Raw genomic sequence first — 23,017 nt, 5'->3', positions numbered from 1 at the left:
AGATTTGCAAAAGCTACAAAAATCAGTGAAGGATTTCATACCACAGAGTAATTTTAGGTGACCTTGGGCAAGTCAAGTCACCTAACGTCTTTGAGCTATTTCCTCCTCAGTACAATGAAAATAATCTGTCTCCAAAAGAAAGGAGAACATAATATATGCAAACACATATACATTTTTATAACATCAAATATGTCTTCACAGTTTGAAGAAGCAAAGTACTTTAGGCCAGTTTTCCATTTTGTGTTAATTCTGTGAGTCTCACAGTCTGATCTTTTTAAAGTTTTCAGGGCTTGGCCCTGTGGGCTGGTAAGGATTTGTATAACGGGAATAACACCCACAAAAGGAAATCTGTTTCTTGAGCGTTCCTAAAGGCATTTCCAAGGGTTTGCTTTTCCCTTCTTTTAAAATACCTTTGCTTCCAAAGACCCCAGGGAGATCCCAAGAGAGAAAACAGACTATCTGGGAAATTTCAAGCTCTTGATAATAAAATTGGTAGTAAAATCTCTTCCAGCTACTGGAGCTTCGCTGAGGGTACATTTATGGTAGATGGGGTTCCCTCACACTCTCAGGACCTCTGGTTTGGCGGTTGTGAGGTTTCCAGTTCCGCGGAGAGCTCGGGTTACCACCTCTGTGGCAGCGGTCAAGAGCAGCTTCGATGCCCGACCCAGGGTCTCTCCACCGTGGCGCCTAGCCCGTTTCTGCTTGGTGTCCAAACCGGATGCCTTATTCCACGCCCCAAACAGCCGATCACACACTGTAGCGTTTCATGCCCTTCCCGGTGCGGTTTTCCCCGGGGAAGGTAAACAACGCTCTTGACTCGGACGGGCAGGCATTTCGGCCCGGTGGCCCAGTCCTTCCGGGCGGTCCCGTCCTCCTGGGAGGCAACCTTCGGGAGGGGGATGGAATTTAGGAGTCAGTCCCCAGGCTTCACACAAAGCCGCGGTTCTCCGCAACGCGTCTCTGGGTGAAGTGAAGCGGCCGCATGGGAAGCTGTGGCTGCGACAATGCCTTTTGCTTCTCGGCTCGAGAGCCTGACGTCCAGGGCGACAGGCGCCTGGGACCCCAGGGCAGGGCGCAAACCGTAACCCCCACCACCCTCGCCCTGCCAGGCTGGCGGCGCATGCCGCTTCGAGGTCTCCCTTGGCGCCGAGGTCATCTCCTGCAGCGCTGCCGCCTTCGAACCGTGTGGGCCATTTGGTCCACGGGGCGGAACTCGCCAGGATCTCCGGGTAGCCCAGTCAGGAGGGCGGAGATGACCTCCCCTCCCCGCGAGCTCTCGGGGAGGGGAGGCGGAGGAGAAGTAATTCCGATCACCCCTAGCGGGGGCTTTCACCTCTCCAGCCCCCGCCGCTCCGGTGACCGCTGCCTTAGAGAACTTAACGAGAACCAGATGTGGTGGCCGCTGTCGAACTTTCTCAGAGCCGGCGATTGGGTCCGGGCCCAAGTCCGCGGCCAATCAGCGCTTTGGGAGGGCCCAGAGTCCCGCCCCGCCCCGGCACCCGCGGGGATCCAGGTCGGAGGCCCGCTCGGCGCCGCTAGTGGGCTGGCGGGCCGGGCGGGACGCGGTCTGTCGCGCGGCAGCCCAGGGCCGAGCAAGCATGCGAGGGGACCAGGCGGCCGGGTGGCCGGCGCCGCCGCCGCCGCCGTTGCTGCTAATGCTGCTGCTGCTGCTGTCGCGGGCCGCGGCGCTGCACCCAAGCGAGCTCTTCCCCTACGGGCAGTCGCGAGGGGACCAGCTCCTGCAGGAAGGCGACGACGAAAGCTCAGCCGCCGTGAAGCTGACGCTTTCCTTGCGCTTCTATGATGCCCAATTCAGCGACCTCTACGTAAGTTTAGCTTCTTCATAGTGCGGGACTCGGCAGATTTCTAGCAGCTTCTGAACAGGGGTCATTGGTAGTGTGGATTTCACCGGACCCCTGCCTTCCGAGGGGAGGAAATAGTCCGCATCGTCGGCTGTCCCCGAGCGCCCTTGGGGTGGGAGCTGGCTTTTTGCCTTTGCCAAACGCACTGCTTTCCCCTGCTACAAGGGGACAGTTAAGAATTGTTCTCAGCTGCATAAGCGTCCCAGGCAGAAAAGAAGGTGGGATTCCTAAGGCGGCCAGTGCGTGCGGTCTAAAGTTAAGTTCAGCGAGAGGGCCGTGCAAATTTGCAGAACTGGGTGCGCCTTCCTCGAACCCAGAGCTTTTCCCCCAGGGTTGTGCGGGAAGTGAAAAGGTATGTTAAGGAGTTTAGGGCTCCTGGAGCTATTGCACTGCACGTGTGGGATAGGGTGGCAGGGCGGGGGGGGGGGGGGGGGGGGGGACGACGCCGGTTGAAGTTGCACTGGTCGCTCTGAACCAGGAGTCAGGCTTCCAGAGGATGGGAAAGTGGGGAGTTTCATGCCTCGAGGGCTCCCTTCCCTCCTTGCGGTGCCAGGGTAGGCTCTCACGTCCTTGGGCTTCCTGCGGTCACCTTTTTGTCCCCCTCATTCCCCAGGTGGGCACCAACGGCATCATCTCCACCCAGGACTTCCCCAGGGAGACCCAGTATGTGGACGACGATTTCCCCACAGACTTCCCGGCCATCGCCCCCTTCCTGGCCGACATCGATACCAGTGGCGGCAGGGGCCGGGTCCTGTACCGCCAGGACACCTCTCCTGGGGTGCTGGGCCTGGCCGCCAGCTATGTGCGCACAGGCTTCCCGCTCTCCGGCGCGCACTTCACTCCCACCCACGCCTTTCTGGCCACCTGGGAGCAGGTGGGCGCCTACGAAGAAGCCAAGCGTGGGGCCCCGCCTTCGGGAGAGGTAAGCGACCACGGATGCTTGGCCTCTGTGCTTACTGAAAGATGGGCTTGAATTCTGGGTTGGAACCCAGGCTTGAAGTTTCTCCTGAGTCTGGTCTCCTGATGAACCTCATGTAGGGTTTGGTGGCACCGGGGCTGAAGTGGCTTGGTTTTCTCCAGGCTTTCTCTGAGGGTCTGAGAGGTGGTCACTCTTATAAGGAGAACTGCTTAGGAGATGTGAATGCCCCAGTGCAGATGCAGGAGGGAGTTTATGATTTGATTGTTTCATTTTAGAATCACCTCATATATACAAAGAATTGTTTCTATGTTCATTGAAGGAAAAACATCAGAAGATGGCAGGCAGTTTTGAAAAGAACAGCCACTCATTTTCCTGCCACTTAAGATATCCACTATTAAACAGTTTTGTGTGCACCTGCCAGAGCTTTTTCCTATCCGTATCTGTATGTGTCTCTATTAATGATGGATTCACACTCCACATACTGTTTTGTAAATTTTTTTAGTAAGTTGCGAATATATTTCACTGTCAATAAATATTTCTACAACATCGTTAACGTTTGTATATTCCATCCAGTGGATTTCTCACTGTGCTGTGTGGTCAGCAATGTCATTTCCAATTTTTCATCATAAATTTGTGAAGCACTTTTTCTTTTTTAGGCTAAATCTTTATGCCATGTCACCACTTGACTTTCCAGGAAGTGGAATTGATGGGCCAAATTGATGCATTTTATATGAAGTTTTTGATAATTTTTGCCCAACTGTCACTCAGGTACCAGTTCACATGCTCCCTACTTTACAGGAGACTGCCCTTGAGCCATTGTATAGCCTCTACCTGAGATATTGAGAACCTTCTTTGTGCAGGGTATTGGGCTAGGTGGGGGGTTGGAGAAAGATAAAGAAGGTAAGTATGTTGCATGCATTCATTCACTGAGGTATTCCAAATAAATTATCAGATGGGTCAGGGTGGTTTGGCAAAAGGTTACTTGCCTCATTCCTGGGATAGGTAAGGGTTCCTACATGAAATTCAACCTGAATCTAAAATGTCGTACTCCAAGGGCTGAAACTCTCAGCTTATCTCTATTTAACTCATCAGTGTGATTTTTAGCTATATAGAGGCAGTACATATCCTCCTTCAGGTTCAGAGAGGTTAAGTAGCTTGCACACTCTCCCTGAATGATTCAAGATAGTGGCCATTCCTACTGTGTTCCCTGAGTGAGAGGAGTATCTTCTAAAGACTCTACTAAGCAAAGAGGATCTAGAGATGTAAAAAACCATTTGAATTGATTTTAGCCAATTTTTTGGAAACATCTAGTTCTGTTTATTGAATAACTTTTTAATGCATAGATTTGACATTTCAGTTATTCAATTCAACAGAGTATATTTAATTCAAACACATATATTGAGCACCTTCTTTGTGCAGGGCATTGGGCTAGATGGAGGGTTGGATAAAGATAAATAAGGTAAGTATGTTGGTTGATTCATTTATTTTTGCCCATAAGTTTAAAAAACATATTTAAAGTTTAACATACCTATAATACAAAGTTTAGAAAATAAATGCAGTTTATAATTATACTAATCAGAGGTCACCACTGCTATTTTGTTTTCTTCCAATCTTCTTTTCTAAACATATATATGTGATATATTAATATATGTATGTGTAAGTAATTTGTATTTAAACATAGTTGAGATCTATTTATCCAGCAAACTTTTTTGCACACTTACTGTATGTCAGGATGTGTAGACACTGTGAAAGGACACATTCTTTACTTTCAAGAATCTCAGGGTTTAATATTGATTATGATTCAATATAAGTGAAGTGACACCTTGAGACTAACTCCACCCCTCCCTGGTTAGGGAACCTAATCTGGGAAAGTTTCAGTGAGCAATTGTCTTTAAATCGGAGTTGAGCAGAGTTGAACATTCCCTATAGAAGGGGTAGCATATGACGTATCACCTACGTACTGTATCGTTAATGTGTTTTGGGGCATTACATGTGGTATCCTATTACTGAAAAGGAAGGGTGGTGGGAATGAGGCTGGGAAGGCCGTGGGGTAGGGGCAGATCATGCTCTGCTAAGGGTTTGGACTTGGTTCTTTGGCACTGGGCAGCTCTTGAGGGATTTTAAATAGAAGTTTTGTTTTTCAAAGAGTGCTCTTTTTGACTATTGAGGAGGTAAGGGTTCAAAGGAAAGGCTGACTACTTGGACAATGATTATGTGTGTTGTTTATTCAGGATATCTTGTTAATTCTTATAACAACACTTTATCTTGCTGTCTTCTCACAACACTGCTGCAAGACAAGTACAGCAAAACTCACTGTTTGCCATTAACTAGTAAGTTAAGGTGAGTGTGCATAATTCTGTACGTAGTAAGGCAAAGGCAGGTTTAGAATACAGACTTTCTTTTTCTTCTTTTTTGTGGTGTGTGGGATCCTCCATTGTGGCATGTAAACTCTCAGTTTCAGTATGTGGGATCTAGTCCCCTGACCAGAAGTGAACCCAGGTTCCCTGCTTTGGGAGCGTAAAGTTCCAGTCCCTGGACCACCAGGGAAGTCCCTATAATATAGACCTGTTGATTCTTAGGTTTTTGTTGTTGCTTCTACCCAGACTTTTCATGCAGGACCCATTCTATTGGCACAAGTGATGTAGGCAGACAGAGTAGTTATGCCTTTTCCAAACATTTCCAGTAAATGAGGCTTGTTTTATTTTTTTGATGTGATCTTAGTACCAGAAGAGTCCTTGGACTCATATCTCATTCAAAGGAAGAATGAACTTGGAATGAAATTTGCCAAGGATACTATTGATGCCTTATTACTTCCAAATTAGTATTCCAGTGGTCTGAAGTGAATCAAGCTGCATCTGTCTTTTTCAACAGAGAGAAAAAAGGTAATGTTGAGCTGAGTGAGATGATTTGTAGAGATGAGCAGTTGCACAGAACCTATGGGGTGATGAAGTCACTCTTAGAGCTTCAGGAGTCCAATTTTATCAGCACTTATTTGAAACTGAAAATTGTAATGCAGACAAATATTTTTCTCTTTCATCTGTAGCATGGAAATAATGCTTCTGATGTGAAGATAATGACAAAAAACGTTTTGAAAGAAGTAGTTTATGAAAGGTTATCCAGTGACTTTGGAAGCAATGATCCAGCCTCAGTCTTAGTTTACTAACCTGTAAAATGAGGTAGCAATGCCTACCTTACAGGACTGCTGTGAGAATTCACTAAGGTGACATTTTAAAGTAGCCATCGTAGTCCCTTAGTCTTAGCAGGTGCATTTGCTCAGCAGATCTGTGTTCCCCTACATGGGGTTGATGTAGGACCAGATTCTGGTTCTTTGATTTCTCTATCTTGAAAGGATACTGTGATGTGAGTCTTTTAACTTAAGGACTCTTTAAATACAAGGTTTTCTGCATTGCAACTTCTGTCTGGGCCTCTTTATGGTGGGGGCGGAGCGTGGGAAGATTTGTAGAATCCATCTCTTACTTTTCTAATTAAAATTAATCTTCAGAAATGTTGCCAAATGTTGAGCTGGCTTCAGAATGTTTAATTTAAAAAGGAGATAAAGATTCTGTTTGGAGAGAGGATGTTTTTTTAATTACCCACATTGAAGGTTCCTTCTGAATACTTTAAAGAGCCCTGTGACATGTGTTGTAGTTTTAATAGTTCTTTGGAAATAGATTTTGGCAAACAGTAATCTACTTTGCTTGAAGGACTGTGTGGGTTCTACATGGCCTTCTTAAACCTTGGCATATAACATGTTGCAGAGTTACCAGAAACTTGAAGATGTCAGAGGAAAGGCATTTTTACCTTTTAAAACTGTTTCAGATGTTGTCCTTTCTCACCATGGACATTCGTGATGGATGTGATGGGATGTGGTACCTGATACTGTAGGAATCTAAAAAGCTATGACCAAATAGTGTTTGTCAGCACAATCTGAGACACCTTGAATTGTCATAAGTACATCACAGAGCAAAGTCACAGTTTAGTTCAGTTGCTCAGTAGTGTCCGACTCTGAGACCCCATGGACTGCAGCATGCTAGGCTACCCTATCCATCACCAACTCCCAGAGCTTGCTCAAACTCCTGTCCATTGAATGAGTGATGCCATCCAACTGTCTCATCCTCTGTCATCTCCTCCTCCTCCTGCCTTCAGTCTTCCCCAGCATCAGGGTCTTTTCCAGTGAGTCAGTTTGACCTTCAAAGAACTTACTGACGGGAGACATAAAGAGGACTAATGTTTACTTTAGCTGTGTCTTTTTCTCGAGGGTGGTGTGGGTGAGGGTGTTGTTATTTGAGGGATGAAGGGGGATAGAAAACTGGGCTTCATAGATCTGTGTGGTACAGGGAATGTTTTGTCGACTTTTAAGTTGGGCTGAAATGATGGATATTGAGTATGTGGCAACAGGACAGATTGTGCTGGCCGAGGATGTGTCCCGGGAGAAGGCCAAGAGAGCTGAGGCTGAAGATATGGATGAAGGCAGATGTGGGCAGTAAAATAAGATGAGCAGAAGGCTTCCTAGTGGAGGCCTCACCTCGGGAGTGAGATATGCCAACATGTTTCAAAGAACGATGGTCATTGATGGAGGGGGTTGGATCCAGTGAGAAAATGAGAAGTACAAGCAGGACATGGTTGTAGCTTTTTTTGAATTTTGAAGCTGAGGTCCCAAAGAAGGGAGGTCTACAGTCTGTCTGAGAGAGTTTAGCTTGTGTCTGGGATCTAGCTATGCAGACATAGAGAACAGAGACATATATGGAAATTGGTTAAAGAAATGCTGAAGTTTTACTAAAGACCAAGTGTTAGAAAAGTTATAATATTAGGGATGTGATAGTACTGGGCATTTATTTTGGTATTTTTGGCAGGATCTGTAGGATTAAGGGCAGAAAAAATGAATGAGGGAAAATCATGCAAGTGACAGTGATGTATAGGTAATGGTAGATAGAGAAATATACTAAGGAATGGAGATTAGCATTCACACCAAACAATGGAGACAAGAAGCTAATAATGCTAGGAGTGTAGAGAGCAGCAGCTGCTGCTGCTAAGTCGCTTCAGTCGTGTCCGACTCTGTGCAGCCCCATAGATGGCAGCCCACCAGACTTCGCCGCCCCTGGGATTCCCCAGGCAAGAACATTGGAGTGGGTTGCCATTTCCTTCTCCAATGTATGAAAGTGAAAAGTGAAAGTGAAGTCGCTCAGTCGTGTCCAACTCTTCGAGACCCCATGGACTGCAGCCCACCAGGTTCCTCCGTCCATGGGATTTCCAGGCAACAGTACTGGACTGAGTTGCCATCGCCTTCTCCGAGTATAGAGAGCATGAGGCCCTAAAGAAGACAGGAAGGGGAACTTTGTGACCCTACTTCTTAATTTTCATTATAATTTTTGTAAGCCACTTCAGGCAAACCCTTTGGGACATGGATGGTATTGTTGTGATATTTGGCCAGATGGCTGAAATTAAATAAATTGCATAAACTGGGAACTCATTGAGGAGCATGCTTTGTACCTGTCAGCCTGGCTTTGCCAAGCATCAAGTCAGGACTGATTGGTGATGCCCTGCACCTGGAAGGGAGAGCCCGAAGCTGATTGATTTCTCCTGAGGGCTCTGGCTTTTCTCTTTCTGATAGCAGGAAGGTGGATCCTGAAGCTGCACAGCACAGGCCCTGCTCCTCTCCTCCCTGGGATCTTGAGGAAGTTGGAAACTGCTGACCCTTTTGTGAGGTTTGGCAGCCCATCTGAGGCTTTTCCTTCAGGGACAGAGCATGTGGGGTTCTTGCAAAGTCTTTTCTCCAGGAATGTGTAGACCTTTCCGGTTAGGAAGCCAGTTAAAGAGTGTTCTAGGGGGAGGATCCCTGCAGGACATCATGAAGCAGGCTCTTTAGGGATTAGGTAGAATGTTGTGGAACTGAGAGAAAACTTTAAACGTGATCATTTGGTGTGCGAATGGTTTTTAAACAGCCAGACTTTTTTGGCTGGTACTCTGGGATCCTAAATTCTATTTAAACTTTTTCTATTTGCCTATTTCAGTGAAGACAAGTATATTAAATAAATGCTTGCCACCTGTAATAAGTGCTTGTCTCAAGGATGGCATATAAAGACGTTGAATAACTTTTCATTGAAATAAATTTGCTCATTGGCTTAAAGAATGAATAAAATTTGTTGACTAGCTAAATACCCAGACCCCACAGTAAAAAGCCAGACTCTCCCCTTCCCAGCTGTTTACATTTTCCTTCCCTTTCCCATCCCCTTCAATTCCTTCACAATCTATAGGACCTCCTTATCTCACAGAGCTTCTCTAGATGTAGAACCAGGATTCCTCCTATCTGACATTTATTGTGGGCAATCAATGCCAGAAGCTTTGAAAGCTTTGCTTCTTAAAACAGAGTCTCTTTCCTTGAGTACCTTTCTTTCTCTAACTGAACTTTATTTATTCTGAGTAAAGTAAAACTCTGAAGTTACTGAATTGCCATTAATCGATCATGTATACATTCTGTATGGACATGATACAGAATGGCCTTTGTTTACATTTGGCAGAAGTTATGGCTTCCGAGCTTTGAGAAATTCTAGAAAACATCCCTTGCCTTTTGTTTTTGGAAAAGTCAAGCTTTCCGGCTGAAACAATCAACAACGAAAACAATAACAAATATTTGAGGGCCCCCCCTTGTCTTTAAGTTTCTGAACTTAAAGGAAAGCAAAAAGCCAAGCCATGTAAGGTGACCTTTTCTATGTTGGTGATCTAGAAGAAAAGTTGGATAATATTTTGGTTTTTTTCTGGAAAAACATTTTAACACCTAAACTTTATCTTGTAAGTAAACCATCCAAACTATACTTCAAAATTAAACATCAAAAAAGAATAATTAACATTAGAAAAGAGCTTGGCCAGCATTTGGGGAAGGATGTAGGACAGGCCCATACCTATTGTCTGCTGTTTTATTTAGTAAAATGCGATATGTTTCTCTCTGCCTAACTGTGTGTGTCTAGCAAAATGGGGAGACAGTGCTCCTTACCAGTAAATAATGTTTCTAGGAGTCACATTATTTAGGGAGTAGTGGTATTTATAAATACTTCTCCTGCTCCTTGCTAAGTTGCAAAAAGAATGGAGTTTAATGAGAGGGGTGTCCTCAGAGGCCTATATATAACATTTTTTAAAAGATACTCAAGTACCATTAACTGATCACTTGAGTGTTGTGAGGGAGATAGCTGGATGTAGATAAAAGCAAAAAAAAAAAAAAAAAAAAGTGTCCTGTTGAAAATACTAGAGTAAATTGAACTTTAAGGAGTGATTCTATAAGGACCTGGGTGTTGCGTTTGTGGCTAGTTCAGGCTCCTGGCCTGTCCTTCTGGTCTGCTTTGGCTCCTGCAGTGTTTATTACCATTCACAGTCAGCCTCTGCGACGCCTGCCCATTCCAGCCCTGAGGTCTGGGGCCCACGCCTTCCTCTCTGGCCTCTACTACCTTCTCCAGCAACTCTCCTGGAATCCCAGCCATGGCTGCTCGCTGTCGTGAACTCTGAGACTGTCCTGGGTGGAGGCTTCCATCCTTTGCCGCTTTGCTTGTTCCCACCAAGCATAATGTCCAGTGCTTGGCTGGCACCTGGCTTTCTGAATTAATGTACAAATGAATTAATGAATCAAGTTTACAGACATGTAAACAGCTAATCAGGCTAAACGAGGTGACTGCTAACTAGAAACACTCATTAAGATGTTGTGGAGGGTCAGAGAACAGCAATAAATCTACAGGGAATCTCGAAAACCCCTCAGAGGTCAGTACTAGAAGGTCAGGAGTGTTTCTAGGCACAGGAAAACGTGAGTAAATAAATGTTCAGAAGCATCAAAGTACATGGGACAGATGGGCAATATTAAATAATCTGGTGAAGATACAGTGGATGTGAGCCTGGAAAGAGAGTTTGCAGCTTATAAATCACCTGGCGTGGCAGGCCAAGGAGTGGTTGGCACGGCCTGGTGGTGCAGGGCAGGGACCCTGGAGCTGGCTGGCCTGCCACTGCATACTAACAGCCTAGCCCTAGGCAGGTCTCTTAGCCTTTATGTCCTGGTTTCCTCATCTGAGAAATGAGGATAGGATAACTCTGGTGCTGGTGTCAGAAGGTAGATGGAAGAGAATAGAAAGTGAGGCTGTGAGAACAGTAATGAGGCCTTTTGATCAGCCAGTGCCTCACACCACCCCTGCCCATAAAGGGGATTCAATAAATAAGTGAATGAGTGAATGAATGAATGAATGAATGATCCCAGTAAGTGCCCAGAGCAGTAAACTAGGGCAGTGACTATGGGAATGTACACATTAATTTTGCTATTTACTCTCAGCTCTGAAAGAAGTTTGGATGATAGAAGTTTGAAACCTTAAAAAATAGTTTTATTTTTTTAACCCGTGTTTTTAAAAAAGTCCTTTATTTTTGGTTGCGCTGGGTCTTTGTTGAATTGCGCAGGCTTTCTCTAGTTGCAGCGAGTGGGGGCTACGCTTCGTTGCAGTGTGTGGGCTTCTCATGGCAGTACAGAGCACAGGCTTTAGGTGCGCGGGCTTCAGTAGCTGTGGCACGTGGGCTCTAGAGCACAGGCTCAGTAGTTGTGGTGCACGGGCTTAGTTGCTCCGCGGCATGTGGGATCTTTCCAGACCAGGAATCAGACCTGTGTCCCCTGCGGTGGCAGGCAGATTCTTATGCACTGTGCCACCAAGGAAGTCCTAACCTGTGTGTTGTTTTTTTTTTTTTAACCTATGCATATTTCAACTATTAATCTAAGTTGATAAAAGATGATTATAATAATACAGCTTATGTAATTATGCTTATAACTTGGAGAGGAAATGTAAAAGAATATTATGTTAAAACAATTTAGAGAAATCCTGAGAAGGGGGACAACACTTTGCATTTCATAATGCTTTGCTTGCGGTTTTTTTTTGTTGTTATTTGTTTGATTTATTAAGAATATTGTCTATTTTTTTTCACAGCTGAATACTTTCCAGGCAGTGTTGGCATCTGATGAATTTGACACCTACGCCCTCTTTCTTTATCCTGCCAATGGCCTTCAGTTCTTTGGAACACGCCCCAAAGAATCTTACAACGTCCAGCTCCAGCTTCCAGCCCGGGTGGGCTTCTGCCGAGGAGAGGTTGATGACCTGAATAGACAGGGACCATATTTCAGCTTGACTAGCACTGAACAGTCTGTGAAAAATCTCTACCAGTAAGTAGCATAGGGCTTAAGCCCTTTCTTGTTGGAATGTAAGGACCCTTAGGAGCTACCCAAACTTCAGTGGCTCTAAGACCATTAAATAGTATCTTGGTAGTTTCTAACTAAGCAAGGCATCAATGTCAAAACCAGGAACTAGACTAGGCCCTGGGAGGAGCAAGTTGACCAAAATATAAAAGGTTCGTTATTTTTCCTGCCGTATTGGCTAGAGATACCAGAAACCAAACTGTGTGTGTGAGTATATGTGTGTGTGTGTGTGTTTGTGTGTGTTTGTGTGTGTGTGTGTGTGTGTGTGTGTGTTAGCACAGCCACTGAGGCTTGCTATGGAAAACATTGCTCTTGGAACCACATAAAAATATTCAGTAATATAACTGCCCAGGTTGAGGTTTTTCCAGGTTAATCGTTTCACAGCTGGAAATGTTGTAAGTTAGTCTTTTATACAGATAGGTGTTAAAAGTTAAATTAAGAGTTGTGTAATTTGGAAAAAAAAAGAGAAAAACCAACAAACAGATCGCTAAGGTTTTGGAAGTCTTGGGATTTCTCAATGGCTTCATTATCTGAAATCGTCCAGATGGGTTTTTCATGAAATGCCTGGAACTGGGCACATTCCTTAGTCCCATCACGTGAGCACACTTTGCTTGTCCACATCATGCTCAGTATCTGGGTTGGCATCAGTTGATATTTACTCATTTCTGGGCTTAAAAAAAACTCTCTGCTTTTATGCTTCCCTGAATACGGGTCTACAAGCTGGACAGAATGAGATTACTGGGTACTGGAACACCTTACACTTTTGCATGCCATCCGCTCTACTCAGAGACCAGAGAGCGGGCCCTACAGCCAAACAGGGTTACTCAGAGCTGACATTTATGGAGAGCTTACTGTTTGCCAACATTATGCTAAACACTTTCCAGAAGTTCTCTTAATTAAAACTCAACAAGAGTCTCAGGGGGTAAGTCCTGTTCTTTCGTTGATGTGACAAATGAGCTTAGGAAAGTTCAATTGCCTATAATCTCAAAGTTATGAAGTGGCAAAGCCAAAATTCAAGCATGAGTCTGGAGCTCTGAACTACTGTTTTTTTTTATGCTGAATCCTGGCTTGCTTTCCCATTCTCAGGACTCACATTAGGCATCTTATGGGCTCCACTGAGGTTGCCTTTTAGTCTTGACTCTGGAGAAAACTTAGCTCCTTGCTTTTTCTGCCCTGGCTCCACCACCCTCTTCTCTGGAGCCCATGGATTCTCTGCTTTTCAGACATTATCCAAGCGCTGGAAAGACAAAGATGTCTAAGGCCTAGGCCCTGTATACTAGCAGCCTGCATTCTCCTAGACTAGATGGAGGAGCAGTTTGACAGTTCCAGAGCATGGGACTAGGTGCTAACACCGCCTCAGGGTACAGGAGGCAGTGGAGGCCAAAAAGCCTGTGGGAAAAAGCAGTTATGCTTCCCCGCCACAGCCGTAAAGGCCCCTAAGAACTCACATAGGCACACATGGACACGCAGACTTGTACACATATACACTGCTTCCATTTACCTTCCTCCATGTGGCTCAATGGTAAAGAATCCACCTGCCAAGGCAGGAGATGTGGGTTCAGTCTGTGGGTTGAGAAGGTCACCTGGAGGAGGGCATGGCAACCCACTCCAGTGTTCTTGCCTGGAAAATCCCATGGACAGAGGAACTTGGCAGACTACAGTCCATGAGGTCACAAAAATCAGCCATGACTTAGTGACCAAACAAAGCAACAACGCCTACCTCATCTTTGTCTTTCATGCTTCCTAGAAACCTCCGAGTTGCTTGATTGAAAGTGGAAGATAGGGGGCCAGAATGACTGGCAGAACAAGTTTTCTTTAGTAAAATCTGTTTAGTATAAAAACTGAAATAAGGTGCAAGTAATGCTGATGATTGTGAAATAAAAGTAAAAATCACCCATTATCACTGCTTCAAAGTGATAACCATTATTAATAGTCATTTCAGAAGTTTAGGTGTATACAAAACCTTTTTAAAACCAAAAAGGCTCTTTTGTTATACATATGCAATCTTCCCATTTACCACTGTCTTATGGACATCTTTCAGTAAGATATCTTTATATTATTATTTGAAGGCTATAAAACATGGCATCATATATGGCCTATATTATTAAAACAATAAACTGATGAACATTTAAACTATTTCTGGTTTTTCCTTTTATAATTATTGTTGCAGTAAACAAAATAATATACATTGTTTGGATGCTCATTTGTCTTAAAGATAAATTCTTAAAAGTAGAATTGCTGAGAAAAGGTATATGCAGTTTAACATTTTAGTGCACGTTAACCAAATCACCCTTCAGAAACCCTGCACCAGCTTACAATCCCACCAATAATGGAGAGCTGTGATTGACAATGTTCATTTCCTACAGGCTTCTAATCTTTTTAATATTTGTGAATCTGATAGGTGTAAATGTTCATATTTTCACTCTAATTTTTATGATTACTGGTAAAACTGAGCACCTTTTCAATGGTTAATAGCCATTTCTTTGCTCTTTTCTACTGAGGTATTTACAGAGATCTTTTACAAATAAGAAAAATCTAGTAAAAATATTTTCTCTTAAATGCCATCCATATTTTTATCCAGTTGTTCATCTTTAAAGGTAGTTACGATCTAAAAGGTATAACTTTAGGGTTGTCAAAGTTATTGGCCTTTTCCTTTATGATTTCAGGTCTTGGTATTATTCTTAGGAAGGCCTTTTCTACCTCCAAATGATAGAACAGTTCCCCAACTTAATCCTCTATTTTACTTTTTTCTTTCTTCTTTCCTTCCCTTCTTCCTTCCTTCATTTTTTTCTTTCCTCCCTCCCTCTCTCCTTTCTTTCTTTCCTTCCCATTATTACAAGATATTGAATATAGTTCCCTGTGCTATCCAATAGATTCTTATTGGTTATCTATTTTATGTATAGTAGTGTGCATGTGTTAACCCCAAACACCTTATTTATCCCTCTCCCACTTTCCCCTTTGGTAGCTGTAAGTTTGTGTTCTGTGTCAGTGTCTTTCTGTTTTGGAAGTAAGTTCATTTGTGTCTTTCTCTTCTTTTAGATTCCACATATCAGTAATATCATATGATATTTTTCTTTGTCTGGCTTACTTCATTTAGTGTGATAATCTCTAGGTCCATTCATGTTGCTGCAAATGGTATTCAGTTCAGTTCAGTTCAGTCGCTCAGTCGTGTCTGATTCTTTGCGACCCCATGAACCGCACCACGCCAGGCCTCCCTGTCTATCTCCCTGTCCATCACCAACTCCCAGAGTCCACCCAAACCCATCTCCATTGAATCGGTGATGCCATCCAACCATCTCATCCTCTGTTGTCCCCTTCTCCTCCTGCCCTCAATCTTTCCCAGCATCAGGGTCTTTTCAAATGAGTCAGCTCTTTGCGTCAGGTGGCCAAAGTATTGGAATTTCAGCTTCAACATCAGTCCCTCCAGCGAACACCCAGGACTGATCTCCTTTAGAATGGACTGGTTGCATCTCCGCAGTCCAAGGGACTCTCAAGAGTCTTTTCCAACACCACAGTTCAAAAGCATCAATTCTTCAGTGCTCAGCCTTCTTTATAGTCCAACTCTCACATCCATACATGACCACTGGCAAAAACCATAGCCTTGACTAGACGGACCTTTGTTGGCAAAGTCATGTCTCTGCTTTTGAATATGCTGTCAAGGTTGGTCATAACTTTCCTTCCAAGGAGCAAGCATCTTTTAATTTCATGGCTGCAATCACCATCTGCATTGATTTTGGAGCCCAGAAAAATATAGTCAGCCACTGTGTCCGCTGTTTCCCCATCTATTTGCCATGAAGTGATGGGACCAGATGCCATGATCTTAGTTTTCTGAATGTTGAGCTTTAAGCCAACTTTTTCACTCTCCTCTTTCACTTTCATCATTACTTCATTCTTTTTTTATGGCTCAGCAATATTCCATTGTGTATATATATATACACCACATCTTTATCCATTCATCTGTTGATGGACATTTAGGTTGCTTCCATGTCTTAGTTATCGTAAATAGTGCTGTTATGAAAATTGGAGTGCATGTATCTTTTCAAAGTATGGTTTTCTCTGCATATATGCCCAGAAGTGGGATTGCTGGGTCATATGACAGTTCTATATTTAGTTTTTTAAGGAACATCCATACAGTTCTCCATAGTGACTGTACTGATTTACGTTCCCACCCACAGTGTAGGAGGGTTACTTTTTCTCCATGCCCTCTCCAGCATTCATTATTTAAAATTTCAAAAATATGCAGAAAAGTGGAGGTAATCTAGATTTACAAGCTGTTGACATTTTGCCATCTTAATAATTTTTTTCTTTTTTATGTTACTAATTTAAAGTAAGTGACACCCATCATGCCACTCTCCCCTCAGTGCATCAGTATGCATTTTTAAAAAATAAAATTCTCCTAGTCAATAGAATTATTTTCTTCCTCAAACTTGTCTTATAAGTTTAGAGGTCATAAATTATATAATTCATAATGTGTTTGTAATAATTCTCCTTCTGCACATTTAAATATGAATGTACACATTTGCATTTTTTGAGATTATTCTTTTCTGTCTCCTAGAAAACAGTAGTTACTAAGCACTTATTATATGCAGGGCCCCATGCTGAACATTTTATGTGATTTTCTAGCTTAATCCTCCTAATACCCCAGGGAGGAAGGCACTGTCCATCTCATTTTGTAGCCTTGTTTTCTTTCTAGGAAATAAATTAACTTCTTTCTATCGCTAAGCTTTCCAAATGACCTTGGATTTTAGGATAAACTCAAACTGGCTTCTTTCCTATCATTTACAATGACAAAAGCCAGGGTAGTGATTCATATTTAAGTAGAAGGCTATTTTATTTAGCTTTTATCTGCCATAATTTGTACTTTCCTACTCTTTGAAGCTTTTATAGTTCTCTGTTTCTAACTTCAAGAAGAAATTTCACAGCTGCAACACCTCCGATGTGATAACAAACTCAACATCCTCAGATTTTCTGAGTCCTCTCTTATCTTCTCTAACATTCCTTGCTTGCTTGCCAGAAAGCACCAGCATTTAATTCTTAGAACTTACCGAGCTTACAAAGCATATTGCACAAAGGATCAAAACTTTTTCTTTCTACACTCGTTTCCCTAAACTAATCGCAACAGCAGTGGTGGTAACAACATGTGAAGGGGTGGGGACTGATTGATTCTTGGAATTGTGTTAATAAATATTATTGCTACAGAAATCCACATGAAGGTGAGCAATACCAGCCCAAATGAGCAAAATTCTCTTGTCCTCATATGAGTCAATGAATTTCCTGTTAATATTATTAGTCACTAACTGACTTCTCATGGACTGGCTGCAGAGAAAATCCCACAACACGAGAGACTGAGAGCCTGGTGTTTGGTCCGTATACCAGAGCATATAGAGATGGGTGTATTCAAGCCAGCCAGACCCTTTCTTTCTTCGGGTTTTTCCTTTTTTTTTTTTTTTTTAATTGTTTGTGGGGTTATTCTCTTTAGAATGTATCATTGACTAAAATAATGGGTCGCTGGGATATTTGGAAGACTGAATGGAGCCTGTGTTCTTTTCTAGTGGAGGTGTACAAGTGAGCTCCCTGGCTCCAAATGTTTCTGGACGCCTCTTACCTGTGACCCGTGGCAGTTAATTAACCTGCTTTCTTACCCCTCCCCCCGACTCTTACCTTTGTTCTACATCTGCTCAACATTTTTGATACTTAGGTATTTCTATTTCTTTGAGTTTTTTGACATTGATTTACCAGGGTTTGTGAATTAGTTAATTGAATAATCCATGTGACTAAACAGCGAAATGTTTCTGACGTTCTGTAGTGTAAAAGAATTAGGATGTGGACTGACTATGGTGTACTGATTATCTGACATGATGTGGATATTCAGAGCATAGGCTTTGGTGTTATTGCTGAATTCAAGTCCAAGCTCTGCCAATTATTATTGTGCAACCTTAAGAAGATTAGTTAACCTCTCTAAACCTGTTTTCTCCTCTGAAAACTCAGGCATATCACTGCCTCTACCTTGCAAGTTGTGTTGAAGAATGTTAAGCACTTGGCATGTAACTCTCAAATAAAAAGGACTCATTATTATTTAGGTGTTTGGCAGAAATGTTTAAGCATATGTTTTCTTGACTTTGTTAAAAGTGTGTGTGTGCTTGCGTTCAGTAGGTAAGTCATGTCCAACACTTTGTGTCCCCATGGACTGTAGCCCACGAGGCTCCTCTGTCCATGGAATTCTCCAGACAAGAATACTGGATTGGGTTGCCCTTTCCTTCTCCAGGGGATCTTCTCAACCTAGGGATTGAACCCATGTCTTCTGCACTGGCAGGAGGCTTCTTTACCACTGAGTCACCAAGGAGTGTTAGTTGCTCAGTCATGTCCGACTCTTTGCCACCCCATGGATTGTAGCCTGCCAAGCTCCTCTGTCCATGGAGTTCTCCAAGCAAGAATACTGGAGTGGGTAGCCATACCCTTCTCCAAGGGATCTTCTCAACCCAGGAATTGAACCCAGGTCGCCCATGTTGTGAGCAGATCCTTTACCATCTGAGCTAGCAGGAAGCCCTTGTTCCCTAGGTGTTTTCATATAGCCATTTAGATAAAACATGTAGTACAGAATTCTGATTTGAGTGTCCAGCAGTAGGCATATGGCCTTTGAAACCCATTGTTTAATAAGAGATTGTTTGCATCAAAATTCCAATATAATGCTTTTCAGTTATCATGTAAGTCTGGTTTTGTTTGGTTCCCTGCCAGTGAAAACTTAATCTGATCTGAATAGTCTTTCAGTTTTCAGATAAATTGCTCACCTTTGTAAGAAGGTGGTGGGTGGACACGTGTGCTACAATATCTTTTTTCCTTTCTGTTTAGACACAGCAACCTGGGCATTCCTGGAGTGTGGGCTTTTCACATAGGCAGCACTTCCCCGTTGGACAACGTCAGGCCAGCAACCATTGGAGGAGACCTTTCCAAAGCCCGTCCTTCAGCTCCTCTGGGACAGTCCTTCAGCCATGCTGTGGCCCTGGAGGACGACTACACTCAGGACACTTTGGATGATTATGATGAGAATGAGGAGGAAATTGAATACCCGCCTAGTGAGCCAGCGGAGGCATCAAATGGCCACAGCTCAGTCGATGTTTCTTTAGGAGGTAGGATCTCTGCTCCAGATTCTGACCTGGCCTCTCCTGAGCCACGTTCAGCATCTCAGAGTGGGCCTGAAACAGAATCTTCCCCCTTGGACCCTCACACCAAAGAGAGGAGACTTCAGGGGGAGACCGATGCCCCGGATTTAAAAGGGCGAGTCAAGTCTTCTGAACAGCCAGGGACGAGAGTCCCTGCTCCTCCAGAGACTGAAGGAGATTCACCTGCTCCTCCCGGGGAAGCCCCGCCACCCTCCCCAGAGGGAGGGGCTGGGCCAGCGGACCAGGATGCTCTTCCAGCCCATCCCGGAGGAGAGGCGGCCCTTCCCAACTACCCTGGGCCTGACCACGGCCCGCACCTGGGTCAGCGGGGGCAAGTGGTCGGGGTGGAGGACGACATCAGCTCCAACACTGAGGGTAAGTGGATTCGAACCCTGGTGCTAAGAATTCATTGAAAAAAAAATACTGGTCTTGCAGAGACTCATGAATTTTCTTTCAAGTGAGTAGATGAAGAGTTTAGCAAAAAGAAGCTGGGGATTTATTTTTAAAACCCAAGTATCTTTTCTTTGCCAAAGAAATCTTGGCAGGCAAATTCTGTTTGGAATCTGTTGACCATTAATAATACTTTTTTTTTTTTTTAAAAAAAGAGGGGCTTCTTGAGCACGTGGGGAAAAACTGGGGGTTGCTCGTGCCAGCTACGCTCTCAAGTGGAATGAAGTATTTTAGTCTGAAAGTTCAACAAAGCTAAAGCGTTTTTGAGGCCTCACACGTATTATGGTGATGGAGGGCTTCGGGCTTTGGTTTCAGGTGGTGAGCTGTGCTGGCTGGGATGAACATTCCAGACTCTTCCTCCATAATGGGATGACCTCAGTGCTCCCCTCAGTTAGGAACATGGTGGTGGAGTGTGTGGGAGAGGGGACCCCTGGGGAGAAAACTTCGAACCACCTGTGTCTTGTCATTTCTGGTTCACGGCTGTGCAGCTGTGCTATTCAGCTCCCTGGAGCCTTGTCCTCATTTTCATGACTCACTGACTAGAGCGAGGGGCCAGCAGAGAAATGCCCAGGGGAGGCCTTGGTTAATTAATATAGACACGGAGCCCATGTTGCCTTCTCTTAAAGGCGAGACTTGTCAGGTCAGCTCTTTCTTCCCAGTCAGAGATGTGAACACCTGAATGGGAAACTGGCCACAGATTTATCCCATTTGTTCCAGGGACTGCTCATCTGACCTCTGACAGGAGGAAAGAGGTCAGAGGTGAAAGCATTCTTTAGAACCTTTGTATTTTTTCTTCACCTTTCCTGTTTCCCATGGTTTTTATGGTAAAACAGGTTGACCTAGCAAAAGGTCTTTCAGGTGGTTCTTCAGTGGTCCCTGACCTGCAAGAATTTGCTTGAAGAAGCACTTCTTTTGGGAGGTGGGGGGATGAAACTATTTCATGACTGAGGTGACGCTGGATAATGATGACAAGGAGAACATTGGTGTCAGACTTAGGGTTGAATCTTGGCTGTCATGCTGGCTTCATGTAACCCCCAAACCTCTAGTTTCTCCTACATTTGTTGAGAGAATTGAAAGAGATAATGAAGTTCTTAGGTTAGTGTCTGTACTAGTTAGATCTTAGTAAGTGGTGGCTGCTGCTGCTGCTAAGTCACTTCAGTGGTGGCTGCTTTTACTAATTATAGAGGATTTAAAGCAGTGGGAATGGGGGTGGGGTGGTAGAAAAGGAAGAGTGGGCTTGTTAAGAATTTGTGCCTAAGGACCGCCTTTCTCTCAAGAGAGAGAAGTCCGTTTTATGGGGAGGCTTCAGAACTTTCACACCTTTTTAGTCTAGTCTCCTGAATTTTCAGTATAAATGACATATATCTAAAGAAAATATAAAGCCAAGTATCAAAGACTTTTTTCTTTTTTTAAAAAAATATTTATTTTTAATTGGAGGATAATTGCTTACAATATTGTGTTGGTTTCTGTTGACCAAAGAGATTTTGAGGTAAAGATGTGCTCCAAAGTGGTCTTTTCATTTGTGGGTTGTGACTTCCTGCCCTGAGAAGAGCTTGGAATATTAGAAAGCAGATCCCTGGAGTGATTCGTTAAAGGGTTAAGAAGAATGGGCTGCACGCCCTGTTTTGAGCTGTGAGGGGCTGAGAGAAGCTGGCCGTAACTGTAGGAGGCCAAGGGAACTGGCCATAGAGAACAGAGGCAGCAGCCATAACTCTCATGGGGCATGAACTATGATATTTACCAGCTGCTAGATAACGCCTACCCCTGACATCTCGGAAATGGCAACATGCGTTTGAAACATCTGGGTAATACAATGAGACATTTAGGGGAAAAAATCTATAAGTTTTTGAACTTTGAAAAATCAGCCACCATATTAGCAGAGAGGGAAAGCTTTAAAACTTGAAAGCAGAAATGAAAAATAGTTGAACCTCTGGTTTCATCTCAGGCTTTAGGAAGACTCAGTGTCCTCGGGGAATTTGTTCCCGAACCCCCTCTTCCCGTGCAGATACCAAAGTCTGTGTATGCTCAAGGCCCTCAGTCAGCCCTTCGGATCCCTGGTTCTGCAGCCTCAACTCCCTCAGCTGTGGGTTCCCCAACCGTGAATCTTAAATACAGCACAGGATCCGCAGCTCCTTGAATATGCAGGTGCAGAACTTGTGGATACCAGAGGGCTGACTGTATAGAACCATGCAATTATTAATTACTTGGTTTTTCTTGGCAGTGAAGTTTGTTGTTTTCAAACAAAACATTAGCATCCCACAGGTCTATCAGGCAAAAGTAGACTCCCTCTGGGAAGGTTAGTGGGTGGGGTGGCTGAGACTCACATTGAACACTGCCTGCTAAAACGCCAACCTTGAGCCACGTTGCCAGCTTTTTCTAATGATGGAGTGGAGGAGTGTGAATTTTGGTTTTCAGTGGACTTGAGTTTGATTTCCAGCTCTGTTATGTGGTTTGGGATAAGACATTTGCTCTGCTTGAGTCTCATTTTCTTCAGCTATGCGGCAGAGATAATGTGTGTGTGCTGTGTGTACTACGTTGCTTCAGCTGTGTCTAACTCTTTGCGACCCTGTGGACTGTAGCCCGCTTCTGTGCGTGGGATTCTCCAGGCAGGAATACTGGAGCGGGTTGCTGTACCCTTCTCCAGGGGATCTTTCCAACTCAGGAGTCGAACCTGGGTCTCATATCTCCTGCATTGGCAGGCAGGTTCTTTACCACTAGTGCCGCCTGGGACCTCATCGAAGAGCTGCAAGAATTAAAACTGGGCATGGAACCACCAGGCCCAGTAGATTTTACTTTCGCCTTTAAGTTTCATAGTAGTTAACTTGCTAAACCAAGAAATTAAATAGATTTCCCTTTTCTTTAAAAAAATTTTTTTACCTTAGTGACTATTTTTATAGACTTTTTGTTGAGAAATCTAGATTCTTTCTAGATCATGTCCACACTAGGCAAAAATGTCCCAATTTCACTCTAATTCTAGCCTCAAGCTTATTGTTTTCTTTATGTTTTTGTAGACCACAAAACCAGCAGTAAATTGGCTGCACAAACTTTCTCTGTTTCAGGGGTATTTTTTCTCCAAACAACTCTGGAAACTTGTTGTCAAACCAAAAATTACCTGAGCAGTGCCCTCCTCTGATCAGGGCACTATCGGGTATCCACTTGGACTCTGAGCGGGAACTTTGCTTGGATGGCGCTAGCGCAGTTAATCCTCAGAATTGCCCTGTGCAGTAGATCCTTCCCACAGTGCAGAGAAGGAGGCGGAAGCCTGAAGTACTGAGTGATTTGTTGGGGTAAGAGGCAGGCCAGGACTGCAGCAGAGCCGTGTAAGGTCAGAGCAAGCACCATGTAGGGCAGATCCACCTGTGGTGCGTTGGGGACATCTTCCTGGAGAAGGAGGACTTGAGCCAGGCCTTGAGGT

The 23,017-nt window shown here is 44.0% G+C and overlaps 1 protein-coding gene across 1 annotated transcript in view; it reads left to right on the top strand.

The window, feature by feature from the left end:
- Positions 1-1,530: 1,530 nt before the first annotated feature.
- The window catches only part of NID2 (nidogen 2), a 92,684-nt gene continuing 71,197 nt past the window's right edge, over positions 1,531-23,017 (top strand). The window contains exons 1-4 of the mRNA XM_027553752.1: positions 1,531-1,826; positions 2,476-2,784; positions 11,727-11,959; positions 18,842-19,527. Coding sequence (XP_027409553.1) covers positions 1,599-1,826; positions 2,476-2,784; positions 11,727-11,959; positions 18,842-19,527 — 1,456 coding nt within the window. The 5' untranslated portion in view covers positions 1,531-1,598. The remainder of the gene's footprint in view (positions 1,827-2,475; positions 2,785-11,726; positions 11,960-18,841; positions 19,528-23,017) is intronic.

The sequence above is a fragment of the Bos indicus x Bos taurus genome, chromosome 10, assembly GCF_003369695.1.
Source record: "Bos indicus x Bos taurus breed Angus x Brahman F1 hybrid chromosome 10, Bos_hybrid_MaternalHap_v2.0, whole genome shotgun sequence".
Classification (NCBI taxonomy): Eukaryota; Metazoa; Chordata; class Mammalia; order Artiodactyla; family Bovidae; genus Bos; species Bos indicus x Bos taurus.
This window is presented reverse-complemented; position numbering and strand designations above follow the sequence as displayed.